This window comes from Tupaia chinensis, unplaced genomic scaffold (assembly GCF_000334495.1).
Source record: "Tupaia chinensis unplaced genomic scaffold, TupChi_1.0 Scaffold000521_1, whole genome shotgun sequence".
NCBI classification, from domain to species: Eukaryota; Metazoa; Chordata; class Mammalia; order Scandentia; family Tupaiidae; genus Tupaia; species Tupaia belangeri.
In genome coordinates this window covers 564,829-579,015 of record NW_006160034.1, presented here as the reverse complement: position 1 = coordinate 579,015, position 14,187 = coordinate 564,829, and the positions used below count along the sequence as shown (strand labels likewise).

Sequence of the window (14,187 nt, the reverse complement as noted above, 5' to 3'; positions counted from 1 at the left end):
AGACCGGGCGGATATGGGCGTAGAGGGGCTGTTTGTTTGGCAGCAGGTGTAGAATAATTGGTGTTGGTGTGAGGGGCTGGAGGAGGACAGACAACACACTGCACATGAAAGGAGAGAAAAAGGCCATTGATTTTTCTCCATTTTGGATAAGACATTCTCCTTGAGAATCTCCGCTTCTGTGTTTGTTTTTTTTGTTTCTGCAAAAGCAAGCGTAAACAGACTGTGATCAAATGAAGGCAGCGAGGTTCCTAACCCTTTCTTGATCAAAGAACTCTGAGAATCGAATGTAGCCGTTAGCTCACGAGTACACAGCTACAAGTTTCAATTTCCAGAATGTTCAGTGCCACTTATAGGGTCCAGATTAAGGACTTCTATAGAATAGCAGAAATCAACCTTTAATATATTGCTTAAGTAAATGGCGATACACCCGTACAATGTAGTATTGTGTAGTAATGAAAAAGAAGGCAGACCTGGGACCAGCAGTTGGCATAATGGCTATGTTGCTGGACTCCCATGTAATCGACCGTGGTTCAAGTCCCGGACCCGGTGGCTTAAACTCATGCCAGGCACGTGTGCATGTGTGCCCAAGATCCCGAGAGGAGAATGTAGGAGAAGGGATTGTGGCATGGCCATCCCCCCGGGGGGTGATTTCTCACTTTCTGTCTCTCTGTCTCTGTCTTTCCAGCGAGCGCATACGCCCTATTTAAAAATATATATATATATAATGGCTATGTCGCTGGACTCCCATGTAGTCGACTGTGGTTCATGTCCCGGACCTGGTGGCTTAAACTCATACCAGGTGTGTGTGCATGTGTGCCCAAGATCCCGAGAGGAGAATGGAGGAGAAGGGATTGCGGCATGGCCATCCCCCCTGGGGGGTGATTTCTCGTGTTTTGTCTCTCTGTCTATCTCTGTCTGGCAAGCGCATATGCCCTATAGCGAAAAAAAACTTCTCAAAAAAAAAAAAAGGGGGGCAGACCTTTATCTGCTGCTGTAGACCAACCTCTGGATTTTTTTTAGGTAAAAAAACACAAAGGACAGAAGAGTGCTTGTGGTATTTTAGCTACTGTTTGAGTTAAAAGTCATAAACTGTGTGTTTAGAAAGATGAGTAATAAGTTGGTAAGAAGAGTTGTCCTTTGTGAGGGATTTAGGTAAGCAGAAGAAGACGGAGACCTGGTTTTCATTATATACCTTTATTATTATTATTTTTTAATGATAACATGTGCACAGGAGAGAGAGAAGCACCTGCAACAGGGTCTCATCCTGTCACAATCGCCTTTCCCCCACCCTCCAGCCCCTCCGGATCTAGGGCACACCTCCCACACTGAGGGTGCTTTCAGGCCCACTAGAGGATCCGAACCTGTGGTGGCCGTGTGGCCTCTAGTCTTACAGGGCTCTTGTGTTACCGCTGTGCCACGGTGGCTGAGCCCAATGTATACCTCCTGATCCCTTTTAAATTGCACACTGTGTGCAAGTGTTCCCTTTAACAAAATGGTTAAGTGATTAATCCTCTTCTCCCTTCAAGATAGGGTCTCACTGTAGCGATCTTCCTGAGCCTCCCAAGCAGCTGAGACTGCAGGTGTGGACCGCCATAGTGCCTTTTAGGGTGGGCCAGGAGTCGAACTCAGGCCTCCCGCATGGCCTCACCCTGCTGAGTACCAGCATCTGCTAGTGTGCCCTGCACGGGCTGGGCCAGTGATCTTTTTGAAATAGTTGAACGTAAGCATAGCTAGGCTGGAAAAAGTTGGGAAGGTCCTCTCTTGTCATCTTTTGTCACTAACAGAGAACTGTTCCCCGTCACTCTCAGCCTGTGAGGAACAGAAGGTTAAATAATAAAAGAGTGATTTTTCTAAATAGTTACATTCAAGATTACAAAAAGAAACTAGTTGTTAGGAACTAAATATTGAAATTAGGTAAGTTCAAAAATGTGTGTCTACGTTGTTTCCTGAAAAGAATCCTGAAGGCTGGCCCATGGCCTGGAGGTTAAGGTAGCTGGTTCCCACATGGCCAACCACACAGTTCGATTCTCAGACCTGGTAGCTTGAAGAACACGCCGAGCACGTGTGCATGTGTGCCCAACACCCCAAAAGAAAGGGAAGATGGAGAAGGAATTGCAGTGTGCCCATGCTGCATGAGGAAGCATGCTCCTTGGGGAGGGGGAGGGGGTGCTTCTGCACCTTCTCCCCCCTCCCACCCCAGTGAGGGGGCAAGTTTTTGTTAAAAAAAGAGAATCCTGGAAAAGGTTTGGTTTTTTTCAGTTACTTTATAGAAAATCGTATGGCCATAAATGGGAAAAGCAATTCCAAATAAGAATTTTACTTTTTATTTTTTTAAAGAATTATCTTATTTAACTTTTCTTTCTTTCTTTTAATTTGACCAGAGAGGGACTGAGCAAGGGAGAGAGAAAGTGAGAAAAGCAAGCCACCAGGTGTCTGTCAGCCATGTGGGAGTCTAATACGCTTACTGCCCCCCTCCCCAGGGACTGGCCACGCTGCAATCCCTTCTCCTCCATTCTCTTGGGATCTTGGGCACACACACACACACGCGCCCACCGTGAGTGTAAGGATCCAAGACTGGAACCACGGTTGACTACATGGGAGTCCAGTGACATAGCCATTGTGCTAACTGCTGGTCCTGCTCCACACCCCATTTTTAAGCAGTCTTTCTTTTGATTTGTTTGGCAGGGGTGTTTTCCTAACTTGTTCCTTTTTTCTTTTGTTTGCAATTATCGTACTAGCTTTCTTTTGGTTACAAAAGGACAATAATATATATTTGTTGTAACAAGTCAAACAATTCAAAGATTTTTTTATTTACAAAATATAATAATAATAACCTTCCTCTCATCCTTCCAGATCCCCGCAGTAGCCAGTCTAAGAAAGCCTTCTCTGCCGCTGGGTGTGCCATGCCAGAGCTTAAAAACATGTATACATGCGTGGTTTTCTTCCTACTGTTTATAAAATCTGTTCCCACACTGCACATGCTCCTCAGCAGGGTGCTTTTTTCACTTACCGGTGAGATTTATTGACTTCTCTCCGGCTAATAGGTCTAGGCCTAACTTGTCATTTCCTACTCTGCTAGAGTTGATTCAGTGTTTCCTTATCAGTGAACATTCTGGTTGTTCCTTTGATTTCAGTTTTGGTTTTATTTATTTGTTTTTTGTGGGGGGTTTTTTTGCCACTACAAAAAGTGTTGCAGTAAATTCTGATGATGAGAAGTCTGGTGGTGTCTCAGTGATAGCGCAGGTGGACCCACATGGAAGGGTTCTGGGTTCGTGTCCTGAGGCCTCCCTGTGTACATGCCGGGTGTATGTGTGCCCATGGTCCCAGCTGACTGGGGGACCCTCTTGGAGATGCATCCCTCCCCACTCCACCCCCCTACACAAAATAAATAGACTTTTAAAAAATACTCATAAATGGGACCAGCAGTTGGCATAATGGCTATGTCACTGGACTCCTATGTAGTCAACCATGGTTCGAGTCCCAGACTCAGTGGCTTAAACACATCAGGCACATGTGTGTGTCCAAGATCCCAAGAGGAAAATGGAGAAGAGATTGCAACGTGGTCATCCTCCCTGGGGGGTGATTTCTCGCTTTCTGTCTCTCTCTCTCTTTCCGGCGAGCTCATGTGCCCTATAGCAAAAAAAAAAAAAAGAAAAGAAAAGAAAAGAAAAAAAATACTCAAACATTTTCACTCCTTTATTCCTGAAGAATAAATTTCCCAAAGTGGGACTCCTAGGTCAAAGGTTATAAAATTTTTTTAAAGAATTATTTAACTTTATCCGTTCATTCATTCATTTTAATTTGACCAGAGAGTGACAGAGTGATGGGGGTGGGGGGGAAAGTGAGAAAGCAAGCTGCCAGGTCTGGGGCTCGAACAACTGTCAGCCATATGGGAATCCAGCTCCCTTAACTTCCATACCACCTGCTGGCCCTAAAGGTTATGAATTTTAACATTTTACCTTGTACTAATGACCCAGTTTCCTACCTGGCCATGTCTAGAGCCCCAGATGTGAAGTTCTGCCCTTGCTTTTTATGTTCCCCTTATCGTTTCTGTTGCAAAAATACCCCTCTCTTGAAACGACGTAAAACGTTAACTTCATGCTAAGGACCTAGAGGCAAAGCCACAGGCCACCGTCGTGGTGAAAGCCAGGCCTGTGGCTCCGCCTTCTCTCTGGAGCATTGCTACTTGTCCTGCCTGCACACCTGTGCATTCACAGGGACTGTGCAGAGGCAGGTGCACGGACAGACCAGGGAGGTGCGCGTGCAGACATGCGGGTGTCCATGTGCAGACAGGCTGGTGTGCGTGTGCATGCAGAGGCCAGTGTGCATGCAGGCAGAGGAAATGCGCGTGCAGAGAGGCATATGTGTATGTGCAGAGGAGGTGTGCATGCAGACAGACATGTGTGTGCATGCAGACAGAGGCAGGTGTGCATGTGCAGACAGAGGAGGTGTGTATGCAGGCAGACAGAGGGGGTACATGTGCAGACAGGCGGGTATGCATGCAGACAGAGGCAGTGTGCGTGCAGAGGCCAGTGCGCTTGCAGTCAGAAGCGGGTGCGCATGCACACAGGAACTGCGTGTGCAGTGGCAGATGCAGGTGCAGACAGCACAGCTGGGGGCGGGGGTGGTCACTGCACAGGCCACTCCTGTGATCAGCCCACGGCCTTGTCTCACTGTGTGGAGAAGGAAAGTTTTTTCCCCAGTGACATGTACAGCCGGGTAAGTCCACGTGCTCTGAGTGCCAGGAAGTGAAAAGCAGCTAATGCTATTAAATGGCTAGGGAAGAGGAAGGGAGGGCAGTGGGCGGGGCACTTCGAATACTCTGCATGTACGTTACACCTGTGCAACTTCAATACGTTAAAAGAAGATGGCCCGTGTACAGGATGGGTAAGATCTGCCTTGTCCTCCAACAGCAAGCATATTTTCAGTGCCCTGTGCCAGCCCCTTGGGGCTAGTTGGCCTCTTTTTGTCCCCTCTCCCCCTTCCATGCCCTCTCTCCTGGAGTATGGCAGAGCGCATGCAGGTGGGATAGTTGTCCAGAATTTTTTTTTTAATTTTTATTTTATTTATTTTTTTGCAGGGGGAGGTTTTTGCTATAGGGCGCATGCGCTCGCCAGACAGAGAGAGACAGAAAGCGAGAAATCACCCCCCAGGGAAGATGGCCACGCCGCAATCCCTTCTCCTCCATTCTCCTCTCGGGATCTTGGGCACACACGCACATGCGCCCGGTGTGAGTTTTAAGCCACCAGGTGCATGTGCTCACTAGAGGGGGACAGAGAGAGGAGAGAGGGGAAATGAGAGCACCTCCGGTGGGGACAGCCACACCGCAGTCCCTTCTCTTTCTCCTTTTGGATTCTGGCCACACGTGCACACGTGATCAGTGTGTTTTCAAGCTCCTGGGTCCAGGGCTCAAACCACAGCCAGCCGTGTGGGGTCCAGCTGTCTTCACCGTGCTGGCCCCCCAGAATTCTGTGTTCAAGATTTTCTTCCACTCCCTCCAAAGGCATAATTTACTAAAAACCTGTACAGATAACAGATTATGGGTACCCAAATATGTCACTCCAAAGGTAGAACAATGAACTGTTGCCAGCCTTCATCCTTTTCTAGAATTGTTTGTTCTTTTCGCAGCACAAAACAGAGCCCTGAGAGGATGGGATGTGCCAGCCAGCCAGGGGTTAGGGCAGTGTTAGGGGAGCAGGGCAAGGTCAGGTCTCGCAGCAGCAGGCAGGAAGGCCGGGAGCTCCCTGGAGCACCGTGGGTTCCAGAAGGCCCAGGAAGAAGAGCAGAGGCGGTGGCAGGAAGAGGGAGAGGAACAGAAAGGAAAGGGGCTGATTCTGAGCGTGAATAAACCTGTGCCCGATTACACGGGGCCTTCGGATTCTTTCACGGTAGCTAATGTGACTACCAGCTGACCCAGGTGGAGATTTAGAAGGTTCTGTGGTCTTCCCAGTCACAGGCTTTAATACAGATGCACCTGCTCCTGTTTCTCCGTGGGCCCTGCTGCGCTCTGATGGCCAGGGGTACTGGGGTACCTCAGGCTGGGAGCACTGGGAGAGCATGGAAGTGCTGAGTCATGCTGCCTCTGCACCTCGGCGCCCTCCCTCCCTCTCCCTCCGGAAGGCTGCAGGTGGCTTCCCTCTATCCACACCTGGAGCTCCCCGCCTGGTTCTCCCGCCTCCTGTTCTTTATCCTTTTAACTTCCCAGAGGGTGCATGTGCCCACCAAAGAGAAAAAAAATAAGCTATATTTTGAAAGCTTATTTTATTTATTTCTTCCGTGGATGAGGGGACAGGACCCTCAACGTGGTCCTCACGCTGCAATCTTCCCCCGCTTCAGCCAGCCCGGATCACAGGCCCTCAAGCACCCACTGCGCGCACAGGGAGGCCTGGGACATGAACCAGGGCCCTCCGCCTCAACACCAACACCCAAGCGATGGCATGACTGCCGCACTAGGGCTGGCCCTGCTCGGTCCTTTTCAGTAGCACTTCCTGCCTCTGTGTACCCCAGGAATTACTGGTCTCCATGCTCGGATATACACTCCACAAAGCCACATTGCTCTGCCCTGTGCTCTGGTGTATTCGAACACCTGCATCGCCATTCAGTGGGGAATTAGCAGCCAGTGTGGAAAGAACAAAGCAAGCGGGCAGGCAACTAAGTTGATATAAATTGACCCCTTTTTTATTTTTCCAAAATATCTATGTGAAAATAGTACCTGTGGGCTGGCTCTGACACAGCGGTGACGCTGCCCAAGGGAAACTAGGTCCCACCTGGTGACCACAGTTCGGCTTGCCCAGCCTGGTCGGCCTGAGACACTGTGGATGTATGTGGGAGTACCCAAGCTCTGCCGGCTGGTGTGGCCAGACCCTGTGCGGAGGACTCCCCTTCATCCTCTGTGTGTGTATATGTGCTCGGTCATGGATTTTTAAAAAATAATACTACTTGTAATATTAGCAGGAAGAAATATGTACACAGATAGACCAAATTTTAGATCCTAGTTATTTCTAGAGAGATGAGATGATAAGAAATTTTCATTTCCTAATTTATGTATTTCCCGTTTCCCACTTTTTACAGCAAATATTACTTGAAACAAGAAAAAGTAATGCTATAACAAAGTAAGGAATTCGCTCAAGGATTTTAGTTCAATCTAAGAGCAGGAGGTTTATTTGTTTATTTCAAGGGTGGACATAGGTTACAGTTGAAGAAAATTGTATTATTATAACAGTCTTTTAAGTCTGGTATTCTTTTGATAATGTTGAATTGAGGTTTTGAACTTTAAATTCAGCTCACTTATGAGCTAATAGGTTTCCCTAGAGGAGTCATCTATTTTTTTTTATTTAATTTATTATTATTTAAATTTGCTCACATACACTCACCAGAGAGAGACAGAGGGTGGGGAGGGAGAGAGAGAGAGAGAGAGCATGCGCGAGAGCGAGCAATCTGCTAGATCCGGGACTCAGACTGCTCTTGGCCATGTGGGAGTCCTGTGCTTTAACCACTATACCACCTGCTGGGCCCATCTAATTTTTTTAAGATACTAGTTATTTCTAGAGAGAGGAGATTATAAGAAAGTTTCATCTCACAGCATTACCGCTATGTCACAGAGCCATGAGCAACAGAGACAGAGAAACGGGGAGAGGCAGTCCGGTAGTCCTGATGCCACGGTCCACGCCAGCCAGCCCTGGATCACGGACCCACGCGTGGCTGGAGTACTCAAGGGGGTTTCCAGACACAACCTGGAACATTCCCTTGTGAGTCAGCTTCAAAAAGAATTGTGTCTTACCACGGTACCACTTTCTGGCCCTGAGGGGTCTATTTTTTTTTTTTCTCAGTAACCTAATTAGTACCTTAGCTAGCATGCCATCCTGGAACCCTTAAAAGGTAGATAAGAAACTTGGGACCAGTAGTTAGCGTAATGGCTACGTTGCTGGAGTCCCATGTAATCAACCATGGTTCGAGTCCTGGATCTGGTGGCTTAAACTCACGCCAGGTGCGTGTGTGTGCGTGCCCAAGACCCCAAGAGGAGAACAGAGGAGAAGGGATTGTGGTGTGGCCATCCCCCGTGGGGGGTGATTTCTCGCTTTCTGTCTCTCTGTCTGTCTCTGTCTTTCTGGTGAGTGCACGTGCCCTATAGCAAAATCCTCTCCAAAAGAAATAAAAAAGGTAGATAAGAAACTTAAAATGACATCACACTTGGCCAGCCACAGTGGTGCATGGAGGTCACACTTGGCCAGCCACAGTGGTGCATGGCCCTCCACTGTGTTCAGGGAACCCAGGTCACGTCCGAGGGTCTCCCTGTGCATTCTGGGCATTTCCACATGCTCGTGGTCCTGGCTGGCTGAGTCTGGGAGTGGATCACAGCTTAAGGACCTCAGTGGAGGTTCCTGTCTCTGTCTCTTCCTCCCTTTCTCTCTCAGTATCTCTGTCTCATGGAAGAAATAAACGAACTAGAAGTGCAGGCGACTGGACCTCCATCCCCAGCGCTGACTAGCACACGATAAACATGGAGCTGAGCAGGTGGCTGGTGGAGTCGCCCGGGCAGAACGGAGGGGGTGTCAGATTGCCGAAAGGTTTGCCCTGGCTAGCTCAGCCTCCAGGTCTCCGGCACAGAGCTGGTCAGTGGAGGTGTTTATCGGCTGCTGCTCCTACCTGGGAAATGCGTGCTGCAGATCACAGCACAGGGAGTGCATCGTCCTCCAGACACCTTCCTGCCGCAGGGCAGGTGCAGAGCAGTGCAGAATATAATATAACATGCTCCCTGCTGCTGCTCGCAGCCAGACATGGACGGCCTCCCGAGGCCCTGTGTGCTGTGTGGCACGTCCATTATGGGGTATTCTGTTTTGCTTCTGCTAATCTAGCTTTAGGTTCCTCATCTTTTTAAAAATTATATAGTCATTTTTTTTTTCAAGCCATTGAATGAAAGCATTTGTATTAAAGAAAACATTCTTACTTCTTTCAGTAAAAAATGCTTATCGTTATGCTTTGGTTTAAAATGCTTTCCTAAGCATATATTCTTCATTCAAAATAAATAGATTAAGATGAAGAAACGCTGAGTCATATATCCTTACCCCAAAATTAAATATTTGAAGAGAGATGGTTTACTTCATTTGGGGGATCGGTCTTTATTTTCGTGTCACTGAAGTGTAGGTTTAGTCAACTACTAAATCAGACTTCTGAGTCCCTTCCCCATGCCAGGCCGGGTGCCGGGCAGGACGAGGGTCACTGGGGAGTCCTGTGGGTAGTCATGGGTAAATATCGCAGAACTGGCGTGGGGCGTCCTCCCTTCCTGGGGGCCCTGGAGGCTTCGCGATGCGGGGAAGGTCTGGTTTCAGGCGCCCTCGCTGACAGGTGTACTCTCAGGGACTGGTGGTTCTCTCCTGAAAGGTAGCTTCTACATAATTCAGGATCGCCCTGGCATGCTCTCATCAGCGAGGAAGAAAAGCCATCTGAATTATTTACAGAGCACTGAATTATTTCCTTTCATGAGCTCCAACTTTGTTTCTGTCTCGGCAAACTGAGATTGTGTTTAGCCACACATAACTTTCCCCGGGGCATGAAAAATATGACTCTTAAATTATGAATGAGGTTTTTTGTTTGAGTCCATGTTAACTAAAGCATGCAAAATAAACTGTGTTTCTCATTAGATCCCTTCCAGCTCCCCGCAAAAACAGAACCAGCGCGAGAACGTGCAGCTCAGCCGGCACCCTCCAGGAAGCCCACTGTCATCCGAATCCCAGCCAAACCAGGAACATGTAAGCCCAGCATTGCTGCCTTCATTTGCTTCTCCCAGAGCCTGGGAGAAATACATGCCAATTTATCAGTATCTGCCTTTGAAATCAGGTGTCATCTGCCATTGATTATTATTCATAGTCGATGTTTATAAGCAAGTTATTCTTTTACAATTCTTTGGAGAATTACTACAGCAAATTTTAATCCTGTTTCCCAGTGTTGTCTTTAGGGAGAGAGAACAGAGGGAGACCGTGACCTCGGGACAGCTATAGTGTCCCGCGTTACCGTCTCCGGTAAAAATGTTACAGGAACGCAATCAAAACTGATAGCAAGTAAAGTTGCATGTATTTATTGGTGTCTGTTATTCCAATCAGCATAATCTAAATATGGCCGTGTGTAAGTTGTATGAAAAGCAGTGACCAAAGGCGTTCAAAACATATAATAATGTATAAAATACTTTTTAAATGAGTATAATTCTACTTCCTTGATTTTTTTTAAATAATTATTTTTTTGTAACTTTATTGATATGTTTATTTTAATTTGACTAGAGAGGGGACAGAGTGAGAGAGGGAAAGTGAGAAAGCAAGCACCAGGTCCGGGACTCGAACCGCCATCAGCCATGTGGGAGTGCAGCACCCTTAACCAGCACGCCATCTGCTGGCCCCCTTTGTTGATATTTTTAACAGTACAATAAATTAAATTCTGCATGAGCTTTTATAAAAACTTCAAAAAAGAAATCTGAGGGACCAGCAGTTAGCTGGCTATGTCGCTGGACTCCCATGTAGTCGGCCGTGGTTCATGTCCCGGACCCGGTGGCTTAAAACTCACGCCGGGCATGTGTGTGTGTGTGCCCAAGATCCCTAGAGGAGAATGGAGGAGAAGGGATTGTGGCATGGCCATCCCCCCCGGGGGGGTGATTTCTCACTTTCTGTCTCTGTCTCTCTCTGTCTGTCTGGCGAGCACACACACCCTATAGCAAAAAACCTCTAAAAAAAAAAAGAAAGAAAGAAAGCAAAATAAAGACAGGCATACAAAAGCTGAAAGAATTCATCACTAAAAGAATGAAATACAAGCAATGTGAAAGGATGTCTTTCCAATAGAAGGGAAATAATGCCAAATGAAAATTTGGATCTTTCCAAACAAATGAAGAATATGGAAATATATGGAAATGATGAAAGTGTGGGAACATATAAAAGACTTTCTCCCCTAATTTTTGTAAATAGCCACATGGCTGCCTGTGCAGTTCAAGTTCTAGACTCGGTGGTTTGAGAGAAACACCAGGCCAGTGTGTGCACGCCCAAAATTCCAAAAGGAAAGAGAGATGGAGGAGAGGGATGTGCATGACCGTTCTCCGTAAGCAGTGCTTTCTCCTTGCCCTCTGTCTCTCTCTGATAAGCACTCTCGCCCCCTAGCAGAAAAAAAAAAAGGTACAAATGTAGGGGGGAGGGTGCCCACACAGGGACCCCAGCATCGCTTGGCCCGGCGGCCCAGCTTTCTCCACGGGCCTGTGGTTTCATTTGCACTCACACTCACGATGCCTTGCATAGCCAGGGCACCCCCCCTTCTCCTCACAGCAGAGCAAGAGTCCCCGTCCCCCACATGTAACACCCCAGAGCCACGCTGCATGCACATCCTTCAGGGCTTTGGCTTCTCCACACAGTCCCTTGAAGTAATCACCTTGGCTTGATCTCTCCTTGAAGGTTTGTTATAACTGATGGCTTTCAGCCTAGTAGCAAGATTAAACTGAGTCGTTAACGAAGAACGAAGAGGAGCGGGAACCAGCAGTTAGCGTAATGGCTATGTCACTGGACTCCCACGTAGTCGACCGCGGTTCGCGTCTCGGACCCGGTGGCTTAAAACTCACGCCAGGCGCGTGTGCGTGCGTGCCCAAGATCCCAAGAGGAGAATGGAGGAAAAGGGATTGCGGCGTGACCATCCCCCCTGGGGGGTGATTTCTCGCTTTCTGTCTCTATGTCTCTGTCTGTCTGTCTGGCGAGCGCACGCGCCCTATAGCGAAAACCTCTCCAAAAAAAAAAAAAAAAAAGAACGAAGAGGAGCCAAGGTCATGGGGACCTCTGACGGGCTCACCCTGCTTGGGGGAGCATGTCGTAGTGTTAGATGTGAAAATGGGTGTATCTCTCTTGACAGTGTCCGTCCACACATCAGTGACATGGTAGATCAGGGGGTTTCTTGCTCGTTTGCTGTAACCTTGTTAAGTATATTCTGGATTTCTAAGTTTCTTTATTTTTATAGTTTCTCCCATGAGCAAGAGAGACAGAGACAGACAGGCACCCCCAACGGGGCCCCTGTGCCACAATCCACCCCTGACCTCAGGGCACGGGTACACCCAGCATGTTCATGGAAGTCACAGGGTACGAACCCAGAACCTTCTCGAGTGGGTCAGAATCCCGGAACGCGAGACTGCCCTGTACTCTGTGTTAACAGGCAGAATGAGATAGGAGGGTAATAAGCCCTGCCAGACGCTCACGAGGGTCTCCCCTAATACAACGTCTGTGCTCACACTCGTTCTCCCGCCATGTTGGTGCTCCCACGCCCCCACCCCTGCCTAGGTTTGGTGATTCACCAAGAGGACCCATAGGACTCCGCAGACAGTTGAATTCATGGCGGGGATTTATTACACAAATTATTTGAGGCGAAATGAGCTAAGGAAAAAGGCAGACGGGGCAAAGTCTGGAGGAAACTAGGTGTCGTTTCCAAGAGTCTTTGCTGGCGGGGTCCCACAGGATGGGCTTCCCTCTCCCAGCGGGGAGCTGTCAGCACATGTGCAATGTCTCACCTGGGATGCCCACTGGAGACTCAGGAGCACCCAGGCTGGTTGCTGGGGACTGGCCACATAGGCCTCTCTAGAAATGTTAGTGCGGGGACCGGCAGTTGGCTTAATGGCTATGTCGCTGAACTCCCATGTAGCGGCGGTTCAAGTCCCGGACCTGATGGCTTAAACTCATGCTGGGTGCATGTGCGTGTGTGCCTAAGAACCTGAGAGGAGAATGGAGGAGAAGGGATTGTGGCGTGGCCATCTCCCCTGGTTTTCTGTCTCTCTGTCTGTCTCTGTCTTTAAAATTAATTTAAAAATAAATAAATAAATAGAAATGTTATTTAAGAACGAAATGTTAGCACAGACCAAAATTCTATGTTCTCAGGAAGAAAGCAAGTGTTTAAGCTCTTTTCTTCTGTTGTTGTCAGTTCTGGGAACGGTGGGGCTTGTTCACAGCTCAAGTTCCCAGACGCCAGCCGGGGCCGGACCACGCAGGCAGAGCTTTCTGTGGCTAAGCAGGTGTAAGCCAACTGTGTTTATTTTTCCTGCATTCCTGTGACCTGGTATTGCTCAAGTCCTGAAAGGACGTTCTGAGGTAGCACCTCTAATTATTATCCCAACAGAGCTCCAGGAACTGTCTGGAAGTTGACTGATTTGCTAGAGGGCACAGGCACTCACCAGAGAGAGAGACAGAGAGAGGAGAAAGCACCCGACACCCCCCAGCGTCTGTGGGGAATGGTGGAAACCCTAATCCCTTCTCTGTCTCTCCGTCCTTTCGGGATTTGGGGAGCGCATGCACACACACACCAGCGTGCTCCTCTAGCTGCCAGCTCCAGGGCTCAAACTACGTGGTCAGTCTGTGGGATCCGGCTGCCTAACCACCAGGCCAGGGCACGGCCCTGGGAAGTGGGATCTCTACTGCTAGATGTGAGAGAACACAGTGCCAGCGTGGTTTCCGGAGGTGTTTGTGTTAAAGCTGGTCCCCAGAGTCGTGGTATTGTAATGATTGAGCCACGCGGTATCTTCTGTGGAGGAGGAGGAGTGTGACCTGCGGTGTCCAGGGGGACAGCTCTGTGGCACAGACCATGGTCTCCCTTGGCCCTGTTTCTCTTGGCCAGGACATCTTTTCCTCAATTACTTCCCTTCCTCACCATTTCTTCGTGTCTTTGCTCAAGTGCCATTTTCCTCAGTTAGAGCTTCCCTGACCGTGTTATTTAAGATGAGAAATCTCGAGGCCAGTAGGTGGTGTGGTGGTTAAGAACTGGACTCCCACATGACTAACGGCAGTTCAAGTCCCAGACCCCGCAGCTTGAAAATCACACCGGGCCCGTGCGTGTGTGTCCCAAAATCCCAGGAAGAGGATGGAGGAGAAGGGATTGCAACATGGCCATCCCCCAACGGGGTGATTTCTCACTTTCCTCCTCACTGTTTCTCTCCCGGACTGTATGTGCCGTATGTCAAAAACCTTTAAAAAAAAAATAATAAATAAATAAAATCAAAAGATTAGCCATCTCCTTTCTCCACATCCCCCACACACCCACACACGCATTCCCCAGTCCCTTCCTGCCAGGAAGCAGCCTCTTCTCTGCTCTCATGTTCCTACTTTGTACTCTTGAACGCCTGTCTCGCTAACACTAGGTCCTGAACGATTCATGGTTTCCTTGTGAGGACAAGGCCGCTGCGGT

The 14,187-nt window shown here is 48.5% G+C and overlaps 1 protein-coding gene across 1 annotated transcript in view; it reads left to right on the top strand.

The window, feature by feature from the left end:
* The window catches only part of SH3D19 (SH3 domain containing 19), a gene marked incomplete at its 5' end in the record, with an annotated part of 64,190 nt that overhangs the window by 7,491 nt on the left and 42,512 nt on the right, over window positions 1-14,187 (top strand). The window contains one exon of the mRNA XM_014590998.2: window positions 9,642-9,749. Within this exon, the coding sequence (XP_014446484.2) occupies window positions 9,642-9,749 (108 nt within the window). The remainder of the gene's footprint in view (window positions 1-9,641; window positions 9,750-14,187) is intronic.